This window comes from Eumetopias jubatus, unplaced genomic scaffold (genome assembly GCF_037043125.1).
Source record: "Eumetopias jubatus isolate StellerSeaLion01/CBP00866 unplaced genomic scaffold, mEumJub1_p1.0 scaffold_6, whole genome shotgun sequence".
NCBI classification, from domain to species: Eukaryota; Metazoa; Chordata; class Mammalia; order Carnivora; family Otariidae; genus Eumetopias; species Eumetopias jubatus.
In genome coordinates, this window is record NW_028274812.1 from 144,240,684 (window position 1) to 144,264,794 (window position 24,111).

At 43.9% G+C, this 24,111-nt stretch overlaps 1 protein-coding gene across 1 annotated transcript in view; it reads right to left on the minus strand.

The window, feature by feature from the left end:
• Nucleotides 1–24,111, minus strand: part of DCDC2 (doublecortin domain containing 2) — a 147,260-nt gene that overhangs the window by 65,991 nt on the left and 57,158 nt on the right. Inside the window, exon 7 of the mRNA XM_028107558.2 lies at nucleotides 23,549–23,711. Within this exon, the coding sequence (XP_027963359.1) occupies nucleotides 23,549–23,711 (163 nt within the window). The remainder of the gene's footprint in view (nucleotides 1–23,548; nucleotides 23,712–24,111) is intronic.

Below are 24,111 nucleotides of genomic sequence, written 5' to 3' on the forward strand. Positions count from 1 at the left end.
CACAGGGAGCAACCTCTTCGACCTCAGCCGCAGCAACTTCTTCCTAGAAACATCACCAAAGGCACGGGAAGCCAGGGCAAAAATGAACTATTGGGATTTCATCAAGATAAAAAGCTTTTGCACAGCAAAAGAAACAGTCCACAAAACCAAAAGACAACCGACAGAATGGGAGAAAATATTTGCAAATGACATATCAGATAAAGGGCTAGTATCCAAAATCTATAAAGAACTTATCAAACTCAACACCCAAAGAACAAATAATCCAATCAAGAAATGGGCAGAAGACATGAACAGACATTTTTCCAAAGAAGACATCCAAATGGCCAACAGGCACATGAAAAAGTGCTCCACATCGCTTGGCATCAGGGAAATCCAAATCAAAACCTCAATGAGATACCACCTCACACCCGTCAGAATGGCTAAAATTAACAAGTCAGGGAACGACAGATGTTGGCGGGGATGTGGAGAAAGGGGAACCCTCCTACACTGTTGGTGGGAATGCAAGCTGGTGCAACCCCTCTGGAAAACAGTATGGAGGTTCCTCAAACAGTTGAAATTAGAGCTACCATCCAATCCAGCAATTGCACTATTGGGTATTTACCCCAAAGATACAAATGTAGGGACCCGAAGGGGTACGTGCACCCCAATGTTTATAGCAGCAATGTCCACAATAGCCAAACTGTGGAAAGAGCCAAGATGTCCATCGACAGATGAATGGATAAAGAAGAAGTGGTATATATACACAATGGAATATTATGCAGCCATCAAAAGGAATGAGATCTTGCCATTTGCAACGACGTGGATGGAACTGGAGGGTGTTATGCTGAGTGAAATAAGTCAATCAGAGAAAGACATGTATCATATGACCTCACTGATATCAGGAATTCTTAATCTCAGGAAACAAACTGAGGGTTGCTGGAGTGGTCGGGGGTGGGAGGGATGGGTTGGCTGGGTGATAGACATTGGGGAGGCTATGTGCTACGGTGAGTGCTGTGAATTGTGCAAGATTGTTGAATCACAGATCTGTACTTCTGAAACAAATAACGCAACATATTTTAAGAAAAAAGAAAAAGAAGAAGATAGCAGGAGAGGAAGCATGAAGGGGAGTAAGTCAGAGGGGGAGACGAACCATGAGAGATGATGGACTCTGAAAAACAAACTGCGGGTTCTAGAGGGGAGGAGGGTAGGGGGATGGGTTAGCCTGGTGATGGGTATTAAAGAGGGCACGTTCTGCATGGAGCATTGGGTGTTATGAACAAACAATGAATCATGGAACACTGCACCAAAACAAATGATGTAATATATGGTGATTAACATAACAATAAAAAATTTTTTAAAAAAAGAATACTTGATGACCCCCTACACAAAGGAATTAGCAGAGTGAAAGGCTCTGCTTTATGATTCTATTTAAAGGAAAGTTCATGTGAGCAGATTGCTTTCAATGCCTCCATAATTAAAAATATATACTACAATCACAGCTCTGTGGAGATGTTTGACTTTCTAAAACCCATTTAACTAGTATAAATTGCTAAAATTCTACATAAGGGATCTGATAGTTTGAGTTTCATGTCGGAAGACAATTCTTTGTTCACCACGATACTTTTCCTTACTCAACTGATAAATTTCATACAGCTTCTCTTCTAAAATTTTCCAACAGTGAAACCCAACTTTGCTCACAGCTATGCTGCTGAGACACACAGTAATGGAGCCTTTCCTGGAGGGATGATCTCAGTCTCAAGAGAAGGTGTCAACGTGCTTGTTGCAAAATGCCTGTATTTTAGGTTTCTATCACCATATCCCTGGTGTGTCTTTTATCCAAATCTAAATAAGCCCAACCAAAAGTATTAAACTAAAAAGAAAACAAAAATGTTAAGGGCTGCAGAGTGAAGACAGCCTTTATTGTAACTTACTGACTCTTCTGAAGACCCCATTCTTCAGGAATATCATACCCCTTGCTCAGTGTCGGAGAGTAAGTATCCCACGTGGACTTGTTGAATGAGTGACTCTAGTCCCTCCCCAACCCCACTGCCCTTTCTCTACTTACACATTTAGGTTGCAATAGTCTTTGAATTGTAAATTTAAGAATTAAAGGTCTTCTTTTCTGTCTCATAATGGAATCACTGATTACAGTCTAACAGGATGAAATATGTTATGTAGAGGAGGAAAAATAACTTTTGTTCCACCCTCTACGGTTGGGTGATGGGGGTGTGTGAATTAAACTGACAAAAGATTAACAGGAGAAAAACTCCATTCTACATGCACACAAGGGCCTCACAGAAGAGAAGTGAAAACCCCCCAAAAAGTGGTTAGGCATGGGGGCTTTCATACCATTTTAACAAAGAGTGACAATTTGTGGGAAAGTGGGCAGACATAGGAAAAACAGGGGTGGTAAACTGTGGGAAGGTAAAAATGTGGGGAAAACAAATGGAAGATACGGGTTATTTGAGCAAGGTTAATTTATGCAGTCTCAGGTAAGTGTCCTCTCCAACGATTAAGAGCTGTCCTCTCCCTGGTATGGGATAAAGAGACACTTTCACAAATGGAAATTTGTGACTGCAGAATAGTTTCTTTCTTTAACACAGAACCCCAAATGGTCACAAATGAAATTCACTTGTGGTTTAGGAGGGCTGTGCTTTTCCCTCATTACTATTATTTATTACTATTACTTTTTTCCCTTACTACTTTATTGCTACCATTCCTGCTAACTGGTTTCAGTCTGTTACTTTAGAGATTGTGGAATGTGGACAGCAGTATTGGGTTACGTTGGCTTCCATACACTCTGCTTTTAGGCAGAAGGGTAAAGGGCAATGAGTTCCTCTGGCTTCTACTGTCTCTCAATTGCCTTTCGCTCGAATGGTGGCATATTTCGGGGTGGGATATTCTGATCCTCTTCACTCACTTCGAGAATGGCCACATGAGGCGATGAGAGCGAAGACAGGAGTGGGCTTGTTCGTTCACCCCCGATGATGACAGTGGTCTGTGCTCTGAGCACAGTGTAATATGAGAGGTCAAGTCCTTTGGGATTTGCCAGGTTTTCACCCCTGTTCCTGAGTAGGCTCCACCCCCATCCTTGACCTTACCTCCCTGATAATCTCTCACTTGAGGCAGTAAGAGGTGAGGGGTGAGTGGGGGAAGACACTTACTGGTAAGAAGAACATCCAGGCAGGTTGGAACTCATTAAGTCATGGGTGAGTGCAGACCAGTCACCAAAAGCAAAGAAGCCAAAGTCAGATCGTCAAGTCCAGGTTACAGGGCCAAAGGAGAGAACAGGGCGCAGGGTAAGCAGAGGGTGGTCTGAACCACAAGCCCTTGTCAATTGCCAGTAATTATAAGGTACAGATCCAGGGTGGCCCCACTCTACTTAAAGGACCAGGACCAAAGGGACCCGAAAGAGGTCACAATTTTGCAAATATTACATGCTTCCTCCTCAGGGCAATAAAAAAACATGTCCTGAACATGCATATATTCAATGCATTCAATTTCTGAAAACATATTGCACCTTCTAGTGCTCGAAGGCAAGACCTGTTGGTAGTACAATCTTAACATGCACAATTTGCATACACTAAATATGTAAAATATGTGAACAACTCTAAAAAAACAGACTGCATTAGAAGAACGGAAATAACACACTGTATTCTGCAAAATGTCATTTCCCAAGTTACATCCCGATCCTTACACCCATCCTATTAATGCGGTACTAAGAAAAAAAACCCAGAAAATATAAATCATACCCCTAAAGCACTAATACATCAGGTAGCAAAATTACATAGCATGATGATGCATAATTATGGCACTTTCAAACAGCATTTGAGAACGTGTCACAAGCGATGAAAAATGTAATTTATTTCTACTGACAGATATTAATTGCTCTGTGTTAGAAAATTGTTGAACCATTACTGATAAGCAGAAATGGTAACATAAATGCCCGAGAAACAACTGCAAAGAAAGAAGTATAGTTCTAATCATAAAAACTCCCATAGCGTAAGGAAAGGCAATTTCTCAAAGAGGACATCTATTATTAAAATTTGTAAATTGTTGCTGTGATATACAGGAAGAGGCTCAAATGTGAAGTTGCTTCCAGCAGGTCTAAAGTGTTATTAATCTCTGATAGCACTGGCTAATTGGAATTTAGGATTTTGCCTTGTTTCCTCAGCAAACTGTCTTTACTATGGGAAGATACATGCAGAATAGTTTCTTTCTTTAACACAGAACCCCAAATGATCACAAATGAAATTCACTTGTGGTTTAGGAGGGCTGTGCTTTTCCCTCATTACTATTATTTATTACTATTACTTTTTTCCCTTACTACTTTATTGCTACCATTCCTGCTAACTGGTTTCAGTCTGTTACTTTAGAGATTGTGGAATGTGGACAGCAGTATTGGGTTACGTTGGCTTCCATAGCTTGTGTGGCTAAACACAAAGTCATCACAGGTCTCGTGAGACTCTACTATCTTCAAGGGAAGTCTAGGTGAGGTCCTTCCATCCACCATCTTCACGACCTCCCAACACCCACACTCTGCACTCCGGGGGCCCACTTAAGCTAATCTTCCCTGTACAACACTGCTTCTGACTCTTTGGGCTTGGGCACCATCTTTGTGTCTAAATTCTGCTCCACATCCTCTGGTCCCTATTCTTGTCAATAGCACCTCTGGTCTCTTAAAAACCTAGGCTGGATTTCTTGAATTATCATTAAATCCGCCTTATCCCTTGCCGTAAGTGTCCTTATTAATCTTGCTATGTACATTATCATCTCAAATCAAATCATTTTTCCAGGGTCTTTATCAACTCCTTCCAAATTCATTCTGTCGTAACGATCAGATCATTCTCCCTAAAAACACGACTTTCCCCACATCAGACCACTGTACACATATCACAATCTCTAACACCATCCCTGCATACCTGCAGGGTAATGTCTAAATGCATCAGTTTGACATTTAAGGCCCTCTGTGATCTGACCTCAATCTATCTCTTTGGACCAGGTAACTGTAATTCTGCTAATTGATACTGTCCCCTCTAACTAGTGTGATCTATGAAATACAAACACAGTAGTGAAGTTTTCCTGCTCCTAGATTTTCACTCAGGCCAACTCCCTGCGGTTCACATCCCTGTGTTTTCCCATTTTTTAATTTCAGAACAAATTCCAGGCTCTCTATAAAGCCATTCCAGCCCATAATGACTGCCTTCTTCCTATTACAGTCACATCATTTTTATTAAATATGTTCTGGTATTTGTTGTATGTGGGGGTCCTGATTCCAGCTGGATCACAAGCCCTTGAGGGCATGGACTATGTCAAATATTTCTGAAATCCCATAACCTATGCTCCATGAACGCCTGCTGACAGCTGTCTGATCAGCATCTTTAACATGCAGAATCTAAAGGAAGGGGAGAGTGCATGCTGGCCTACTGAACAAAGCCACAGAACCAAAGTGATAAAGAGCAGAGTAGTAGAAACAAGAATCCTAAGCAGAAGATAGGTCAGAGCCAAAAGAAACCATGTGAAAACATATGTGAACTCAAATATAGCTAGGCCAAAAGAGGAAGTCATGGTGAAAGCAAACAAGAGAGCAAAGAGATTTAAGGAGCAAAAAAGGGAAAAGCAAATGTTGAAGGGAGGAAGAGTCTGGAGCCATTCCAAAGCCAAAATGCAAAATTAAGAAACTTAATTTTGCAAACACAGGACACGGCACTCAGCAATGATGGCACACAAACATTTTCAAGTACCTCTGCAATTGTTAACAAGGTTAACCCCTGCAAAGCCACAAAGCATGTCTCAACAATTTAAAGACGTTAATTTAAGTTACTTAAGTATGTTTTTTTTACCACAAAGGAATTAAGCCCAAAATCAAAATAGGGTAACTGGAAAATCAAAAAAAATGACAACAGAAATCTGAAAATAATTGGTGTAAGTAATGGAAATAAGACAAATCAAACATGTATATAGCTAAAGCTGTGGTTAGAGGGAAATTTATAGGTTTGCATGTATATATGAGAAAAAAGAAAGATGGAAAATCTATGTTCTAAATATCCTTCTCAAGAAGTTAGAAAAAGAGTAATAAGCTATGTTCAAAGAAAGCCAAAGAGGGTAAATAATAAATATAAGGGCAGAAATTCAGTGAAAAACAAAACAAGTTATAGAGAAAGATCAACAAAGTCAAAATTAGTTATTTTGAAAGACCAACAAAATTGATGGATCAAAAACAAAAACAAAAACAAAAACTGATGGACCACGAATTAGCAAGACTGATAATGAAAAAAAAGAAGTAAAATTACCAACATGGGGAAGTGAAAAATAGTACGTTAGTATAGACCCTATAGACTTTTTCAAGAGGATATAAGGAACAGTTTTGCACTAATAAATTTTAAGTTTTAAGTGAAGCGAGTCTTTAAAAACACAACTTACCAAAATTGACACTGGAAAAGATAAAAAAAACATAAATATTCCTAGAGCTATGAAAGAAATCAAGCCTGAAATTTAAAACGTTCACCTAAAGAAAACTCCAGGTCCAAGTGACTACAGCAGTGAGAAAGCAGAAGGATAAAATATCAATGGCCAATTTGGATTTAATCCAGAAACGCCAATTAAGTTTGATATCCAAAAATCAACGTAATTCACCACATTATAAAGAACAAAGGGGGGAAATCATAAAAACCCTTTCAACAGAAACAGAAAAGTCATTTGATATGATTTGAAACTCATTCCAATTTTTAAAAAATCGTAGCAAAAAAAAAGGAAACTTTCTCTAATAAATCTGATAGAATGTAAAAAACTTATAACAGACATCATTCTTCGTGGTGAATTACTGAAGATTTTCCTCCTGGGGTCAAGGATGAGATACAGATGTCTGCTCTCACTGATTTTATTCAATTTTGTAATGGAAGTACAAAAAAGTAAGGAAAAGGCTGTATGAGTGCAAAGAAGGATGTGAAGGACTTTTCTGAGGTCTGTGAGTTGTTCTAGCAAATTATCAAATGGGGGTGAGGCAAGTTTCAAAATCCCTGACTTTGTAGCCAAGTAGAACAGAGGTGAGGTCAACTGACACTTGCAACTGGCATCCCAACTGAGGGCCGTCTCGTGGAGCAGAGCCCTTAAACCTGTGGAGTCGGCGCAGTGTCAGAATTGGACCGGATTGTGGGACAACTAGCTGGGGCTGGAGAGACGGTGTTGGAAAAGATACCAGGTATTCGGTGTCAAGAAGAAAAGAAAACCTCACCCTGGCAAAGTTCTATTTCTTGATCCACCTGCTGGCCACACAGGTCTGCTCAACTTGTAAAGATTCATCAAGATGTGTACTTGTGATCTGAGCGCTCTTCCATATGTATACATATATGAAAAGTTTGTTTTTTTTTTTAAAATGTGCCCACGTCGCATGTGTGTGTCTGTGCAGCCCCTTGCCCCACTGGCAGGTAGTTGGATGCCCAGGTAAAGAGAAGAATCTCCAAATATCGGGCTATTTCTGCTAGTTAAAGTCTAAGAGAATAGAGCCCAAGAAAAACCAAATGAATAGAGCAGAGTGAGTGGCCTGAGCCTGCGTGGGACCAGGAGAGGGGTTCATCAAGAGGCTGAGCATGCAGCCTTTGCACAGTTTGGTTTCCGGGGGGGGGGGGGGGCACGATTTAAAGTTGTGCTCCATCATTTAATGTGAGAAATTAGAAATGTAAATAATCTTTAGTCCAAAGGGGCTTTTAAATCCTCTAATAATGGAAAATCCAAGAGTGTGTAGACAGCACTACACAAAGAATAATTTCACATTATAAATTGAGGAAAATTCATCAACTCTGGTTTTAATAGCCTCCATTTTTTCTAGTGGCGTCTTTTTCAAGCTGATACCTTAGCAGCACAGTGTACCAATACAGGGGCCATTCAACCACGTTGTGGTGGTGCTTTTATTATTATTATTGTTAAATTATAACAAGATACATTTTTCAGTTTTCCCCACACAGAGCCATATATTGCACCTGAGCACTAATATTGATTCCTTAAGTCAAGTAAGTCGTCTTGTCTCTAACCTATTACTTTGCCTTGAATTTGAATAAAATGCATCTATTCCCAAGGCTATACATCTACTTTGCCTCTCCGGGGGTGGCAGGTGCAGGCAGACCCTGTTTACCTCTACCACTATGAGATTAGCAATCTGAGTTCATCAAGCGAACCTTGAGTAGAAATATCATTAATAACTGCAATGCCCCAATTCAAATAAAAGCACAGCAAAAAAAAAAAAAAAAAAAATCATACAATGTTCGGAAAGTTTAGTCATTCTCTCATCGACCTTTACAGAGAGCTCACTACATGTTTGAAATCGAGCTGGATGATGAGCTCGCCGGGGTGAATGAGGCAATAATGAAGAGGATCCTGGCTCTCAGACTGTTCACAGACCGAATTTTATAGAAACGATGATAGCACAGGGAGTCTTCGGGAGAACAAAGCTGATGGGAACTGGGAGGGTATTCAAGGCACACACAAAGAGACGTGGAAAAGGCCCATAGAATCAAGAAACTCTAAAAAGTTCTCTATGTCCACCATGCATAGGGTAGGCTGGTGGAAGGTGAGGTTGGAAGAGAGGCCAGGAAAGCAATAAGCTTCTGAAGGAATCTCATCAGAAGGGTTTTTGCGGTTTAAGGGCAAGCAGCCGGCAGGATGGTGAAGGACTGACAAGGAAGGAGCTCAGGAGACCATCTAGAAGGCTGCGGTAGTCTGGGTGGAAAATAAGGAGCTTCAATCAGGAATGGTGAGGAAGGCCAGTTTTGAGAGATTTTGAGAAGGTAGAATCAATGTCAATGCGTCCTGACTGGCTATGGAGAATGAGGAGCATGGACAAATCTAGGCTGACTCCAGAGTTAACAGGATTACAATGATGGAAAGGGTGATGTGAAGGGGATTCGAAAGGAATGGGCAGTGTAGGAAGCAGGCAAACACCATCTTGGACAAATCGCCATGGTGACCACTCTGTGACCTGAAGCCCCCCTGAGCACCACCCCCGACACATTCCAACCACACCCTCAAGTACACCCTTGGGGCACAACGCCCCCCATCTGCACGCTGGAGATCTCAGGACTCTGAGCCTCCAACAGCTCCTCCAGGCAGTCCCCCCCCCAACCACGTGTGCTCCCAGCCTCTAAGGCTACAAAAAGCAGGTCTTAGAGGAGGTGGGTCACCCAAGACACGCTTCTATCCCCAAGTCCCCGGAGTAAACCATTTCTCTCCAAACTGGACCTGTCAGACTTTTCCTTTGGTCTTCGGGCATCCTGGGCTTTTGGAGGCTATTTTGCATAGACCTCCCTTCCATGGGACAGGCAGGGACTGCTCATGTCCTGAATCATCACTGCAAGTTGACGGAAACTGTAAACGCTCCCGCGGACCCCTGTCCACACACATAGATTACCCCAGGGTTCTGGCTTGATGGTACCCTGAGCCAGGGACTCCGTGAGGAAAATTAAGCAAATAAAGGCAACGCAGGGTTTGGATAATATTTTGTGTAACACCTGCCAGTGGGTGCTTGTGGGAAATCAAGGTAGAAATTTCAAGTACTGTTGATCCTTGCACAATGTGGGTTTGAACTGTGCAGGTCCACTGACGGGCAGACTTTTTTCCCCGATAAATACAATACAGTACTGTAACTATTTTCTCTTCCTTATGATTTTAATACAGTCTTCCTTTCTCAGCCTTACTTTACTGTAGGAATACAGTATGTAACACATATACAAAATATGTGTTCATTGACCATTCATGTTATTGGTAAGGTTTCCAGTCAACAGTAGGCTATTAGTTTGGTTTTACTCGGATTTTCGACTGCGCAGGGGTAGGCACCCTTTGCCCCCCGCATTGTTCAAGGGTCCACTGCAGTCAGAAATATGGGCCTTCACCTAAGAAAAGTGGTTGAGCCTGCAAGCAAGTTCCAATGTCTCGTCCAAAAGGAGGCTGTTGAGAATGTGCCAAGGGCCTTTTAGTGAGGGATTCGTGACAATGAAAACTTAAAGCCTCCTAGTCACTAAAAAACAAAGTCCCAATTTTCATTGTTTTGGGAGCAACGGCCTTTAGCATAAACAGTGATGTTAGCCGTCACTATTATGATTTTTAAGAAAAGTACATGGGAACTTTTGAGCTAATCTGAGAAAGGTTATAAAAATAACATTATAGGATTAAACCATCAAGGAAAAGCTCCCCCACTGCCAAACAAACAAAATTACAGCAATTCTCCACTGTCCAATAAAACAAATTCCTGAACAATCCCTCCCCTTCCCTGCTCACATTAAATTCAATTACTATTCTAATTTGGAAGATTAATTAACATTTAACTACTCTGGCTTTAAAGTGCATGAGAGATTTAAATACTGAACTTAGTCCTCACTTTGCTATTCTTTTCCCCCCTCAGATTCCATGCCCAGAACTTCGTCTCTCAAATAAGTACCACTTCCCAACCTCGGTATTCAGAGTCAACCCCCCTCCCCTGTTCTCAAAGCCTTTCACGTGGATTCTGTCCTGCCACCTGCCACGTCCTACCATAACCCAGACACACTTCTGAGTCTCCAACCCTACGTTAATCTTCATGAGAAGAAAACCATGTTTTCCCCCATTATGATGCTTCTCCTCCCAGGAGAGCACTCACGCCACTCACTGTACAATGGGGCAGAGCTTAGGTAGAGCAAGGTTAACCCAGAACCTAACTGGAGTGAGAGAGAATGAATGCCGAATGCCATATTTTTAGAGCTTAAAAAAAATCATTAGAAAAAATGACGTTGTCTGCCCGGCTAACCTTTTCCTTCTGTCTCCTCCTAATCCTTTCTGATCCTGCTGACCTTCACCTGTTAAACACAGACTTCAGCTTTGGGCCTTGGACTGGAGCACCAACTGAGTCTGGGAGGGGAGAGGAGGGAGAAGCAACAAGGCAGCTCCCTAGGGCAGTGTGAGCGAACGATGGGGCTCCCCGGCCCCCCACCTCCAGGCTCCCTGATTCCAAGTACTCAACGTCCTCATTTCTGCAGGAACATTTTGGAGTCCAGTCCAAATGAACTCATGGCTCCCTACACACACCCTGCAATTAACCAATAGCCTCTTTAGGCACTTGCCACTTTTTATAGATGTGTTCTCCCGTCCATTTTCATTAATGCTCCATCATTATAAAAATGCTAAGTATCCATAACCGTGCTTCTAAATTATAACCTCAGGGTCAACCTGGGAAAAAAGTCTAAAGAGAAATTTGATTGTTCTTGCAAAGTAATTTCTAAAAAATTAAACAGGAAACCAGGCTCACAAATGAAAAACTGCCTTATATCCATCTAGCTACCAAAGAAACTTTATTCCTTTGTCCCTTCTGTCCGAGAAAATAAAAATCCGTAAGGGATGAGTTTGTCTGTCTAAATGTTACCAAGCGCTGGACTAATTAGATCTGGAAGTCTGTTTTAGTTAGCAAACCTTACCAAATGGAAAATGCAATAAATCTCAAATGCGCTAAGGCAGAAAGTACCAGAAAAAAATATGGAGCCCGTCGGTCAGCGATGGTTTGTTTCCGCCCTGGGTGGCTCTTCTTGTCATGCAGGGCAATGACAACCCACAGCACACATGCCAACATCAGACGGAATCATTGGGAACTCTGGTCCCAGTGAGGCGCAAATGGTGGCATTCTTCTTTCAATTAAGAAAAACAGCCATCGTTCCCTTGTGCCCCTAATACGAACGTTCTCGGGCTGGTCTGACATGGGGACTTTCCAACTGGATCTTTCTGGTAGTTCTGCAGTTAGAGAGGAATAGTCCTTCATATTCAGTTTGCAGCATGTTCACCTCTTACTAAAAACAATTTCAGGATTCTGAACTATCATTTCCTTCATATCCCTCATTAAGTACAGTCCAAATCCATTTTCTTGCTATTACTTTTCGGTGTTCAATTACTGTGCATAATGAGTCTGTCTCTGTTTTCGATCTGAGACATCAACGCTTTCTCACTCGTTGCATACAGGTTAATGCTGCTGCTGCGCAGGCTACGCCGTAGCAAGACGCTCAGTGACAGGCATAGGGCTTAGCACCTTCTGTCTGCTCTTAGCTTCCCATAAAATAGACACAGAATCTCTCCGACACATTTGGGCTCTACACAACTACAAAGTCTGATTAGGGCCACTGTGATCATGGGAAAAACTCTAAACCTGAGGGCAGCTGACCTTGGCTCACATGCCGGGACACCTTGGCAATAAATGTCATTTGTTACACGCTTTCTGGCTTGCTGCAGACTGCAGGATACTGCATCTTCCTGTACGTTAGTCTTCAGATCTGTAGAATGGAAATTAGGATTTCCATCTATGAATGACACCTACCCCGCGGTGCTTGCGCCCTAAGATGAGCGAGGTAATCAGATGTGTAAGGGCTGCACAAATGTTTCTTCATGCCTACTTCTCCACGTCCTCCTTCTGAACTTGCTCTAAGAGTCGGGGGTTGCCCCTTCTCCTCTAGGTCTACGGGTCCTCCCTGCGGCATCTTCTCCTGCACCTGGCTTCGACGCCTACCTATCAGCTGATGGCCTCAGGAGGTACCTCTGCAAGAGGAGTCTTTCCATTTCCAGCTGGCCCGTGTACACCTGTACCGAGTGCCAGACCCTGCACGTGTAAGTCTTCCCCTTCTCATGGGTGCACCCCCCGAAAGTTAATGACACAACCACCTACTCAGGCCCCTCGGGTCCCACTTACTCTCTCACACCGTCCCACGTGACCTCGGGTCACGTTCATTCTGTCTCCTACATATTTCTCAAGCCCGTCCTCTCTCCTCTATCCACCGTCAAAGATTGTCGAGGCCAACGTCTTCCTGGGCCGCAGCAGGCCACCTCCGGGAAGTCCTCCTCTCGCCCTCATCCTGTCGGCCCAACCCAGAGGTCTACTGCACTTCAAGTTCCTGACTTTGCCCGAGGCCTTTCTCTGGCCACAGACGCTCATTCTGACTGAGTGTGGACCGGTCGGAGGAGCAGGGAGTTACTGTTCCAAGAACCACCCTCAACCAACGAAGGACGGGATTTAGGAGACAGACGTCTCGGTGTCCTCACCCCTGCCTGCACAGTTTTGAGGTATGTTTCATATACTCTCTCAGAAGGTTCCAGCAGTAAGACTCCCCAGTTGCCCACAGAGGACCCTCCTCAAGAGTAACCCCCGACCCCCTTCTAAGCTCTCCTCTCTTCTATGTCAGACCTGCCCACGCTTCTGAGGATCACCTCCCAAATGAACTACTTGCACTCAAGTCCTTTTCTGAGATCCTCACCTATCAAGTGAAGTTTTGGGGAAACCCATTCAGATAAGCAGGAGTGTGAATGGCATCGGATTTCTTGACAGCAACAATGAAGTAATACATTCAGAACGCTCAATGAAAAGTATTCCCAACCAAGAATTCTAGGTCTGTCCAAATCAAAAATTAAACATGAGAGCATGATGAAGACATTCTCAGACACGCTGAATGGGATAGCATCATAGAGTAAGAAATACATTTTGGCCTGGTCCAGGGTTCCTGGAGCAGAGCTCCTAACATGTTTGTAATTTCCTAAGTGATAAAGAGGAATGTGAGCCTCTTTCAATATTTAGTCTTTTGTCCTCAAATAACTCTAGTTCCTCAAACAGTTCCGGAGCAGAGGTGGAAAAGCGTCTTGCTATTTATAACAAGCCCTTTCAGCCACATCTGAGTTTAAGTGAATGAGGTGACTTCCAGAGAGCTCCTAAGGATGGGGGCCAGTGGCCAGAAGAACCAACCATGTGATTAGGGGGTGGCAAACTTCCGGTCCCATCGCCAACTCCCACACCTCCAGGGAGGGCCGAGGGGCCAGAGGTGGAGTCCATCACTCATGGCACTGATTTAATCGGTCTGCCTACATAATGAAATCTCTATTTACAAAACCCTACACAAAGGGGTTTGGAGAGCTCCCAGATTGGCTGAGGCATGGGGCTGGCTAGAAGGGCCCGGAGGCCTCACGTCCCTGCCCCCAGACATTGCCCCGAACGTCTCTTCCATCTGGCTGCTCCTGAGTTGTATCCTTTACAACAAACCAGTAAGCTGGTCAGTCAATGGTCTTCCTGAGTTCTGTGGGCTGTGCCAGCAAACTGTCGGATCCATGGAGGGGCCACAGGAACCTCCAATCTAGAGCTGGCCGGTCAGACAGACAGACAGGAGACAACCTGGACTTGTGGTCAGCGTGGGATTTCCTCACGCTGACCCTGGGTCCCCCATCACCCACCACCGTGACATCTCCTTAAAGCCCCTTGCAGCCAGGAAGGGAACCAAACACAGTGAGGCAGAGTGCACTATAATTCTTGGATCCATCTGAACCTGAGCACTCTCAAAAGCATGCCGTCGATTTTATTTGGCCGTCACTAATAAACATGACTACTGGTCCCCATATGCACACACAGGCCGTTGTGACTTCCCACCGTCACCCTGCCTGCTGATGGCGACACTCTGGGGCTTCGCTGCCCGGATGCGAGTGAGGCCATGCAGGCCCCCAGACAGCATCCTACGACCGACCGAAACCACGGGTCTGAGCCTCCTGCTGGCTGCTTGTCTGGCCAAAGGCAAACTTCTTAACCCTTCAGCATTGTGGTTCCTTTATCAGTTAAATGAGGATGATGCTAACAGTAATGAGTCCTAGGAAGGACTCATTGGAAGGTTTAATGAGACCATAAACCTACAGTGCTCAGTCCGGTCCCTGACGCAGTGAATGTTCAGAAAAGGTGAGCTGCTTCCGTGAGCTTTTTGCTCTGATCAGAAGCACATGAAGAGACGGTGTCTCAGTGAATCCCCATCAGAAATCCTCCCATGCCTTGCAACCTGCAAGGAAAGGGGCGCTGGGTGGCTACCCAGCCCAGCGCTTCCCACGCTGTGCCCTGCACAACCGTCTTCCTGCCAACCCGCTTCCACAACGGGGATCCAGAGTCTGAAGAAGCAGGGGACACTTCCACGTGAAAGGCTCCACGGACTCCTGCAGCAAAGATGATGGCTGAACTCTGTATAATCCAACATTTCCCAAACTTCTGTTTGAGCTTGGCACTCTTACTACAAGAAACATCTATTCGGAGCATGCAAAACTGCTGTTCCACAGAACCCACTTTAGGAAGCGACCGTAAGTTCCCTGGGTGAGAGCCTCTACCTTGAGGTCAACCAGAAGCTCTAGGTGATGCCAAGGGAAGCTGAGGTGGTGCAGAGCACCGGGCGGCCTCACCAAGGTCGCAGGAATTGTCCTCAGTGACCTGGGCGGAGGACGCCTGTTTCTTACCGTGGCACAGGGAAGACTCCTCCATAAAACGACTACCCCTTTGTGTTGGCGCCCTTTCCATTAGCACCACAAAGCCCGGGAGAAAGCCAGCTCCAATCAGTCCAAAGGTGACAGACATGTGCTCTGAACTTGGGCAGGGGCAGAAGGGGCCTGTCAGCTTCGCTCCCCTTGAAAGGGGCCTTTTAGTACGGACAGAATTTTCTTTTCTTTTTTTTTTTTTAATGTATTTTTTTAAAGATTTTATTTATTTATTTGACAGAGAGAGAAAGCACAAGCAGGGGGAGAGGGAGAAGCAGGCTCTCTGCTGAGCAGGGAGCCCGATGTGGGGCTCGATCCCAGGACGCCGGGATCATGATGTGAGCCGAAGGCAGACGCTTAACCAACTGAGCCACCCAGACATCCTGACAGATGGCATTTTCAAGGGAATGATATGTTGCCCAATTTCAGAGACACAATCCGGTATTATCATCCAGTTGTAAAAATAAGAATAAACAGATAGCTTTAAACCTATAAAGCTCAAAAGTACTTTGCAGATATTTTCTCCTCATCTTTACCCTCATGGTGGTGGCATGCTACGTGGTGATTTGCAACACAGATTATATCTTATTTTGAAAACAACGAGGGTTCCTGAGAAGAATAAAAATAACAGTCGTATATAAAATAGGCCCTGGGGTACAAAAGCGTCCCCGTGTCTCATATGAGCAGGGAAAGACCCCTGCCCTGTCTTGCACATGGACAAAAGGAATACAGGGGCATATCAGCAAGAAGGAAAAACGTGTCTAGCACATAGACACACTTCAGCATTTACGAGTGGTAAATGGAGTTGGTCATGAAAAAGGAGAAGGGAATTGCTTCTACTTTATCGAGGACAACTTCTTGGTCAAGGTATAATGATGGCTTCCGGAAGAAACTCTGCTAGTGCTGAGCAGGGAGCACAAAAGAGAGGGAACAGAGGCATCCTGCTGATTACAAAATGTGTGGTACACGGGAAGCACTCACTGAAGACATGAACGCGATGTTCTTTGAAAGGGGGCGGGGCTCCTAAGTCCACGATTCACGAAATGTGGAGAAGGAAACTGAGATGCTCAGAAGGGCTTGGGTTGCAAGAGTTGAAGTCCTAGAATGTAACTAAAAATCCTCTTAAAAAAATAAGATTGGGCCATTTGATAAATAAACTAGAGGTCAGCCTCAAAAGTATCCACCTCCTTCCGGGCTCCCAAACTCTGAAGATGTGGGACTGAACGCAGCGGAAGGTCTGGACTCAGGTCCGAGGGCAGAGGAAACCCACCATCGCACCATGTTGCTGAAGAGGAAAATCTCATTGGTGATAACTCATTCCTCCCACCTACAAAATGGAAAGGGCTCAAATCCGTCACCCCCGTTTACAAAGGGAAGATGAAACGTTGAAGAATGGAAGAGAAGACAGGTGGGAACTCCTCGCAATCTCTCAGATAAGCTTCAGGGTCAACTGTGATACGTCAACACTCCCACCACCCAACCGAAGGGAGACGGCTCAGAGCTCCCCACCACCGAAGCCTCCCTCGCTCTCTCCCCTCTCCTCTCACAGGCATCTGCGCCCCACAGATAACCCCATGGGGACGTCTGCCTCTCAGCCCGCGACAGGTCAGCATGGCAATTTCCAGAAATCTCTCGGCCCTGATAGACCATCTGACTCTGAGAAAGTGGGTTTCTCCTCTTTTTCTCTCCCATTTGTAAACCTAGGGAAATGCTGTTTCTCTAATTCTGAGGATCGGTAGATGGAGTTTATAAAATATCAGATTAAAACCCACAGTGGAGATGTTCTGGAGCCTGGGTATCAGAATTGTGCCATTCATCAGGGTTTGCAATTTGGAGGCTTTAATAGTTAACACAAATGTAGGCATAATGGACCTACACACACACACACACACAAACACACACTCATTCAACTAACGCTAAGTGTTACTCCAAGCAGGATGCTCGGGGGGCTTGCCTGACTGACAGCTGAGGATTTGCCAACCCTCGAAAGGACCCACCGCCCCCCGTCCTGGTTTTAGCTCACCACCTGCCAGCAGAAGAAAGGGGAGCTGGGAAGAGACCTGGCTCTTTCTTCTTCCTCCCTGCCCCATGTCAGCACCACGATCAGCATCTCGCAGCCATCCCTGACATGAGACCCGCCCCAACCCAGCCTCAGTCCGAGCCCCACCTCAGACCCCAGGATGAAAGGCCCCACTAGGGATAACCCAGTTTCAGCTTCTCCCTGAAAAGCAGATGAGCCACACTTGAGTCTTTTGTGTGCCAGAAACTCACCACGGGTACAAATTTCGTGTTTTCTCTAGAGTACACTAGAGAAAAGTTCACAGCTAACTTTGGAGGCAGCAGGATCAAAGAAATAATTGCGAATTTGTTGGGGTCTTTGAGGGGTCAAGAAGTAATGAGGCCCTGTCTACAAGTAATGGGCAGCATCGACGAAAAGGGAAGCTGATGCGCCAAAGCCTAAAGCCAGGGGAAGAAATAAAGATGAGACAATCCCAACATTCTCTTCCTGCAGAGGATCAAATAATAAAAGAACCTCATCCCAAACCTCAGTGTCCCCCCAACCCCTGCCAAGCGCCATAATGCCAGGTCTGCCCCCCCAACCTCTGCATTCTTCCTCAGACCCAGACCCAGTCAGTTGGATCCCTGACCTCAGCCTCTTCGGCCTACAGCAGAAATTTGACTGAGGGCAGCAGGGTGCCATGGGTCCTCAGCATTCCAAAATGGAACTTCTAGCTCACTTTCCCACTAGACACATTAGAGTGGGCTCGGCAGGGAACGTGCGCGGCATGTGCGTGTATGGGCCGAGAATTAAAATGCCTTATGGGTTACACAGAACTTTGTGGGCTACTTGTATGGAAAATGGGAGGTGAGTACTAAAATACTTACCGAGAGTGAATTTCTGGGATAAAAATCTTCCAAAGGTTTGGAAACAGCTAATGGAATCCAACAGCTCCCTAACTCTGCCTTGTGAAAACAAAAAAGTATCTTCCCACCCCAACCTTGGGCTACATTAAAAAAAAAGCAGCCCCCCAAACGGAATTTCCTACAGAGGCCTCAACCCTACCTCCGCTGTAAAAAGAATGGTTTTCCCAGAGTGATTCTCCATCTGGGGTACAAAGTGTGTAAGAAAGCAGGATACAAACTGATTCTCTTTTGAAAAGGTTCTCCTCTCAAGAAAGATAAACATCTTCCTGGTAAGTCAGCCAGCCTCTAATTTTTCAACCTCCCGGAGCTGAAGTGAACAGCCAAGTAGACATTCCTAAACTAATTTTTATGAATAGAACTGGAATACCATAATAAACCTTCAAGAAATACTAAAATCCTTTATGTACTAGAATCCCATCGGACAACAGGTCATTCCAACAAGGGTCCCTGAGGTATGGGGGGATGCTTGCTTTACAAATTTTTATCATCCTGGGACTTGATGTAGTAAAACGTGACCCATATCCCACAGTCCACACTGCTTCTGAGCTAAGTCACGGTCGACGCAGGAATGAGAAGCATGCATTTCTCCGCCCAAAGATGAGGGGGCGGCACCAGACACCAACGAATTCTAAATCTTAGCGCGACGTCTTAGATAAAACCAGTGCCCTGTTTTGTGAACTCATTCTGGTGCCTTCTGATAGACTTTCTTCCCGTACCTGATCCCCCTCAGAGGGTGAGGCCTGGGGGATCCCATTTGGAAACGTGCTTTTTGTTCTATTTTCAGAGCCTCCCGTGACTGGGGAACCACACATGGAAGTGCCTGAGCTGGTTCATGGGCTGAACTGAAGCCGCTCAAGTTTCAACGTCCCGCGATCTGACTGCGAGGACAGATTGCAGTAATGCTCCATGCCCGGGGGCAACTCAGCAAAGCGTGTGCAGGGTGTAGCTATTAGAAAATTCAAGAGCATGACCGCTCAAGGGCACTCACCCCGCAAGGTCATAATATTCAGACATCCCTTCCGGATGCTGCACCTGCTCCCCATCATTCATCAGGAATCTAAACGTGGCAAGTTCCTTAGGGACTATCACAGAACTGATGCTGGGAATAAGCCGGGAACTGCATCAAGTAGGATACTGGTCTGTGTGCGTGTGCGTATGTGTGCGCACGTGCGTGCTCACGCACACGTTCACACCCGCAAACAGAAAGAGAATCAAACATCCTTCAAAAGAAAACAAGTCTTGTTTTTGCTTGCGTTTAAAACTCTGCTTTATGAGCATAATAAAAACATAAAAATATAGGCAAAAAAAAAGTTAAAAAAAAACAAAAAAAACTCTGCTTTAAAAAAAGTGTTTGTAATGATCAATACCACATAAGCTGCAGCAACGCAGCCCTGCCTATTTTTTCTGCAGCCTTTTCAATATTTCTAAGGAGCCCTAAATTCACTGCACTTCCTGGGTTCCGAGGGTTCTAAAGACACTAATTTTTTTCACATAGAAAATATTTAAAATATCAATGAATACAATCAATCCCAAAATACTATTTCAAGACAATCATCATTACCACTTTGCTCGTGGTGGAAAGGGTAGCTAGTTAACAGCCTCTAAAACGTATTGCAAGGCACCACAAATCAAATGGAAAGTGTATGGAAAACAGGCTGGCCAGTTAAGCTGGTATTTAAATGCAGCTCTAAAAATGCATTTCACACCCAACTTCATCAATCACCAACCAATCTTACTTTGCATCTTGGCTACCAAAAGAAAATGGGATTTGTTTCCCTGAAGAAATATGTCACAGCTCTGCTTGAATTATTAAGCTTTACTATTACGGAAAGAAACAGAGTCGGAAAGAAAAAAAAAAAAGGAAAAGGAAAGCAAAAGAAAAAAATAAAATTAGAGCCAGGTTGCCATCTACAGAGAGATATCAGCACTGCTCATTCTTATAGCACTAGACACCCAAATATCAGGAAATATCGACAGTAGAAGAAAGACAACAAGTATGACTACAGCCTACGTTATAATAAAAATCAAGATAGCCTACACAGTCTCTTTCTTCTCATTAACATTAACTACCTATTCTCATAAATAGGTAACAAACGCTGGACCAAAACTTTGCACAATTTATCATACGTTATGAGATGATCTAGATATTCATCCTAACTATAAAATTTAACACTTTGAAAGAAAATTAAATCAACCACTTAATCCCAAATGTAAAATACTGGTAAGTAGAAAAAACTGTGTTTCATCTCTAACATCAAATTCTTGCATTTTTTATTCGATATTTGTATATATTACAAAACGATCACCACAGTAAGTCTAGTTAACATCTGTTACCATACACGGTTACAAAAAAAAAACAACAACAAACTTTTCCTTGTGATGAGAACTTTTAATACCTACTCTCTTAGCAACTTTCAAATATACAATACAGTATTAAATTCTTGCATTTTTTACTCATTATCTTGACTCACCACACACCTTTCCTTTCATTTTGCTTACAGTCCTATTGCTTTTACTTTTCTAGACAATAAGAGCGCTCTTGAGATATGACTATCCAAAAGCACACACTTGGTTCTAATTACTAGAATAGAGGACATTAAGGTAAAAAACAACTGCGAGAATAAATTAATGTGAAGCTGAATTAAGGAGCGAGAAAAAGAGAGATTTGATGTTATAATCTGGAAAATGTCTATAGCCAAAGACATCTGGAGGGAGAGCTGATAGGGGGAAATAGCTCAATTTTCAAAACTATGGACTTAAGCTAATATCCTTAAATTTGTCGTGATGATTTAATCTAGTGAACAAAATCTTTTTTTTCATTTTCCGTGGGGAAAAAAATTGTTTTTGGAAGCCAAGATTCATTTTCCAGGTTATATGTTCTTTCTATCGAGAGGAAAAGATACAAAATGCTTCATCTCAACTCTTATGTACACTTCTGGATCACCTAAGTTTCTTACTGAGGTCGGGGGGCGGTGGGGTTCCACTCCCCCAAACTGTCTCTTGAAAGACACCAGCAGGGGGCGCCTAGGTGGCTCAGTTGGTGAAGCGTCTGCCTTTGGCTCAGGTGTTGATCTCAGGGTGCTGGGATCAAGCCCTGCAATCAGGCTCCGTGCTCAGTGAGGAGTCTGCTTCTCCCTCTCCCTCTGCTCCTCACCCCTGCTTGTGCTCTTGCTCTCTCTGACAAATAAATAAATCTTTAAAAACAAAAAATAAAAGACACCAGAGGTCCAGCAGTTAGAAGCCTACATTCCGCTCATTATAAAACGACACTGGAGAATAGACACTTAACGTGGGCAATAATCTAAAACAATTGCCAGGCTCTCCAAAGACAAGGGGTCGGACAGCGATGGCCTTCCACCTTTTCTGAGCACTTTAAAAAATAATAATAATAATAACTTGCCTCAACGCTCAACACGTTTCTTGTTATTTTCGTCCCCACAGGTACCATTGCTGAAAACTGAGAATTTCTATGAAAGCAAAAGTACTGATCATTTAGATGTTCCGTAAAGGTTCCTTTCCAGTGCAAGAGGAAACTGTGGGTGTAACCTCATCCTACGCAATTTCTGCAAATGAGAATGACAAGGTGAAGGTCCCCTTTCTCCTGAGAAGCAACCGCTGAAACTAAAGACTTTAAAATACACAAACTAGGAGGAGGAACTGGGATTTTTCACATGCTAAGATGAGCCTCATGGAAAATAAGCCACATTTTACAAAAGGCTTTAATGAGAAACATTCGTGAAGAGTTTCAAAGCATTACAGTGACCTGTCTATGCTGTGTTTTATGTTCCGGTGCTTGTTTGCCAATATTTATTAAGGGTCTTGTATCTTTCAGACCCGAGCTAGTTATTGCAGATAAAAACATAACAACTAGGAAGACCCAGCCCAGGGCCTTGGGGGCTTCACAATCTGGTATACTGATTAAAATAAAGCCTCTATGATTTTAAATCCTCAAGGTATGGCATATTCTCCCAGGCTAGCTTCTTTCCTTTGGTGCCTGCCGTAAAATATGCATTCAGTCAACATTCGTTGGCCACATTTGACCCTGGCTTCCCCTGTTTCGTCGTCATCTGTGAGGGATTATACAGACTTGACGATAACCAACCTTCAAGCTAAATCTTAATATGAGCCCACATTTTGCAGAGAGCTGATGGGGCCCCCCAAAGTTAAGTGGCTTGCCCAAGATCTAGAGCAGAGCTGCAAGGAGAATCCAGGAGCCCCCCATCCCCAGCTGGTCTCCATCACTGAAATGATACAAAGCCCCCTCTGCCCTTCTCCAGCTGGTCTCCATCACCAAAATGATGCAAAGCCCCCTCCGTTCTCTCTCTTCTTTGTAACTGGCTCGTCATACAGGCTGTTTCTCTCACTTAGTCTCACGCAGCTTTCCCACGAATCCTTCATCACCTGCCACATCCTCTGAACCCCCACGAGTTCATGTGTCCCCTTCGTTGTGAGGCCCACAGTAGCTGTCATTCTCATGTGACTCTTCACATCAACTTTGAAAGAAGCTGAAGCTCCCCAGTGGAAAATAGAGAGCTGGCCATGAATCCGCAATGACAGCCCGTTCATCTCCCCCCTCCCGCCCAGCATGTCCCCCGGCAGGTGTGTGAGGGAATCCCAGGGTGAAGGAGAAGCAGTCCCTGCACGGGGCTGTGGCATGGCCAGCCCTCCACCCCTCCACCCCTGCAGGCTCGTCCCACTGACACCACGCTTGGAATGAAACCAAAAAGAGCCTGTCTTCCCAAAAGTTCCCATGAAAAGTCTTCCCACGAAAGTTCACAATCCTGACTGCACAAATCTCATACTGATGAAAATGTTTAAAAACTTAAGTTTATGGCATCTCTTAGCTGGTGATGCAAGATACAGAACTAATTTGAGGACACGTCCTACTGGTAATGTTTTCTGAGTGTGTCATATTCTCTTGGATATCGGTAAAATTAGGAAAACATCTTTTTGGAGAAAGGGATCTGTGACTAAAAGTAACTTGTGATCAATGTGAACAAGGGTTGTAGCCACACAAGTAGGAGAGACCAATGTCAACAGTAGTTGGTAAACATGTTAATCAAGCCCTTTCAATAGAGGGAAAGGATGACAAGATTCACCCTTTTTTATACGAGACCACCCCAAGAAATATTTTACCTCAAAGCACGTGTTCTTGTACACAACCTCTAATTACAAACAGAAATTTTGGCAGGAGAAACAGAAGAATCTTTCCTACACAAAAATCTCCTTTGAAAACTCTCCTATAGAACGATAAGGAGCATCTTCCATGGGTCCAGAGAAACAAACAGATCTATTTAAGAATTAAAATCATATCAAAGCCTTAAGATGATAATCCATAAAAACAATATAATAATAACAAGGGCAAACTTACCACTGTTTGGACTTATTTGTGGTGAGTTCTTTGACTTTACGTTTTGTTTCCCTTTCTTGGGTTTTTCCAAATTCACCTCCTCTTTTTTCCCTTTCCTCTTTGGGGGCTGAGGGGAAGCGTGGTCGCTGGATCCAACCGTTGACTTGGATTGACGATCATTTCCCTGAGTGGCAGAAGATTAGACCCTTACCATGGGCTAATGAAATCCCAAAGTAACTCCTAGTCAATGTCAGTCATTAACTGGTGGTAAACGGGGCAGGGGCGGGAGTGGACGTATTCTGCTGATTCCCGCTCTCTGTTTTAATATGTACATTAACTTTTCCTGGTCCCAGGAGAAGGGTCTAGCAGAAGCATGAGAATTAAAATATAGCTAAAAAGTACTGAACACTTAATATGTACCAGACATTCTATAAAATCATTTCAATCCTCACAACCCTGAGGCAGGCACTGTTTTCGCCCATTGCAGAGAGGAAGAAATGAGTCCTGCCCAAGGTCACGGAGCCAGCAAGGTCATTGCCTTAACCATCCTCTCCCTCCAGAAAAATGTACTGGACGAGGAAAAG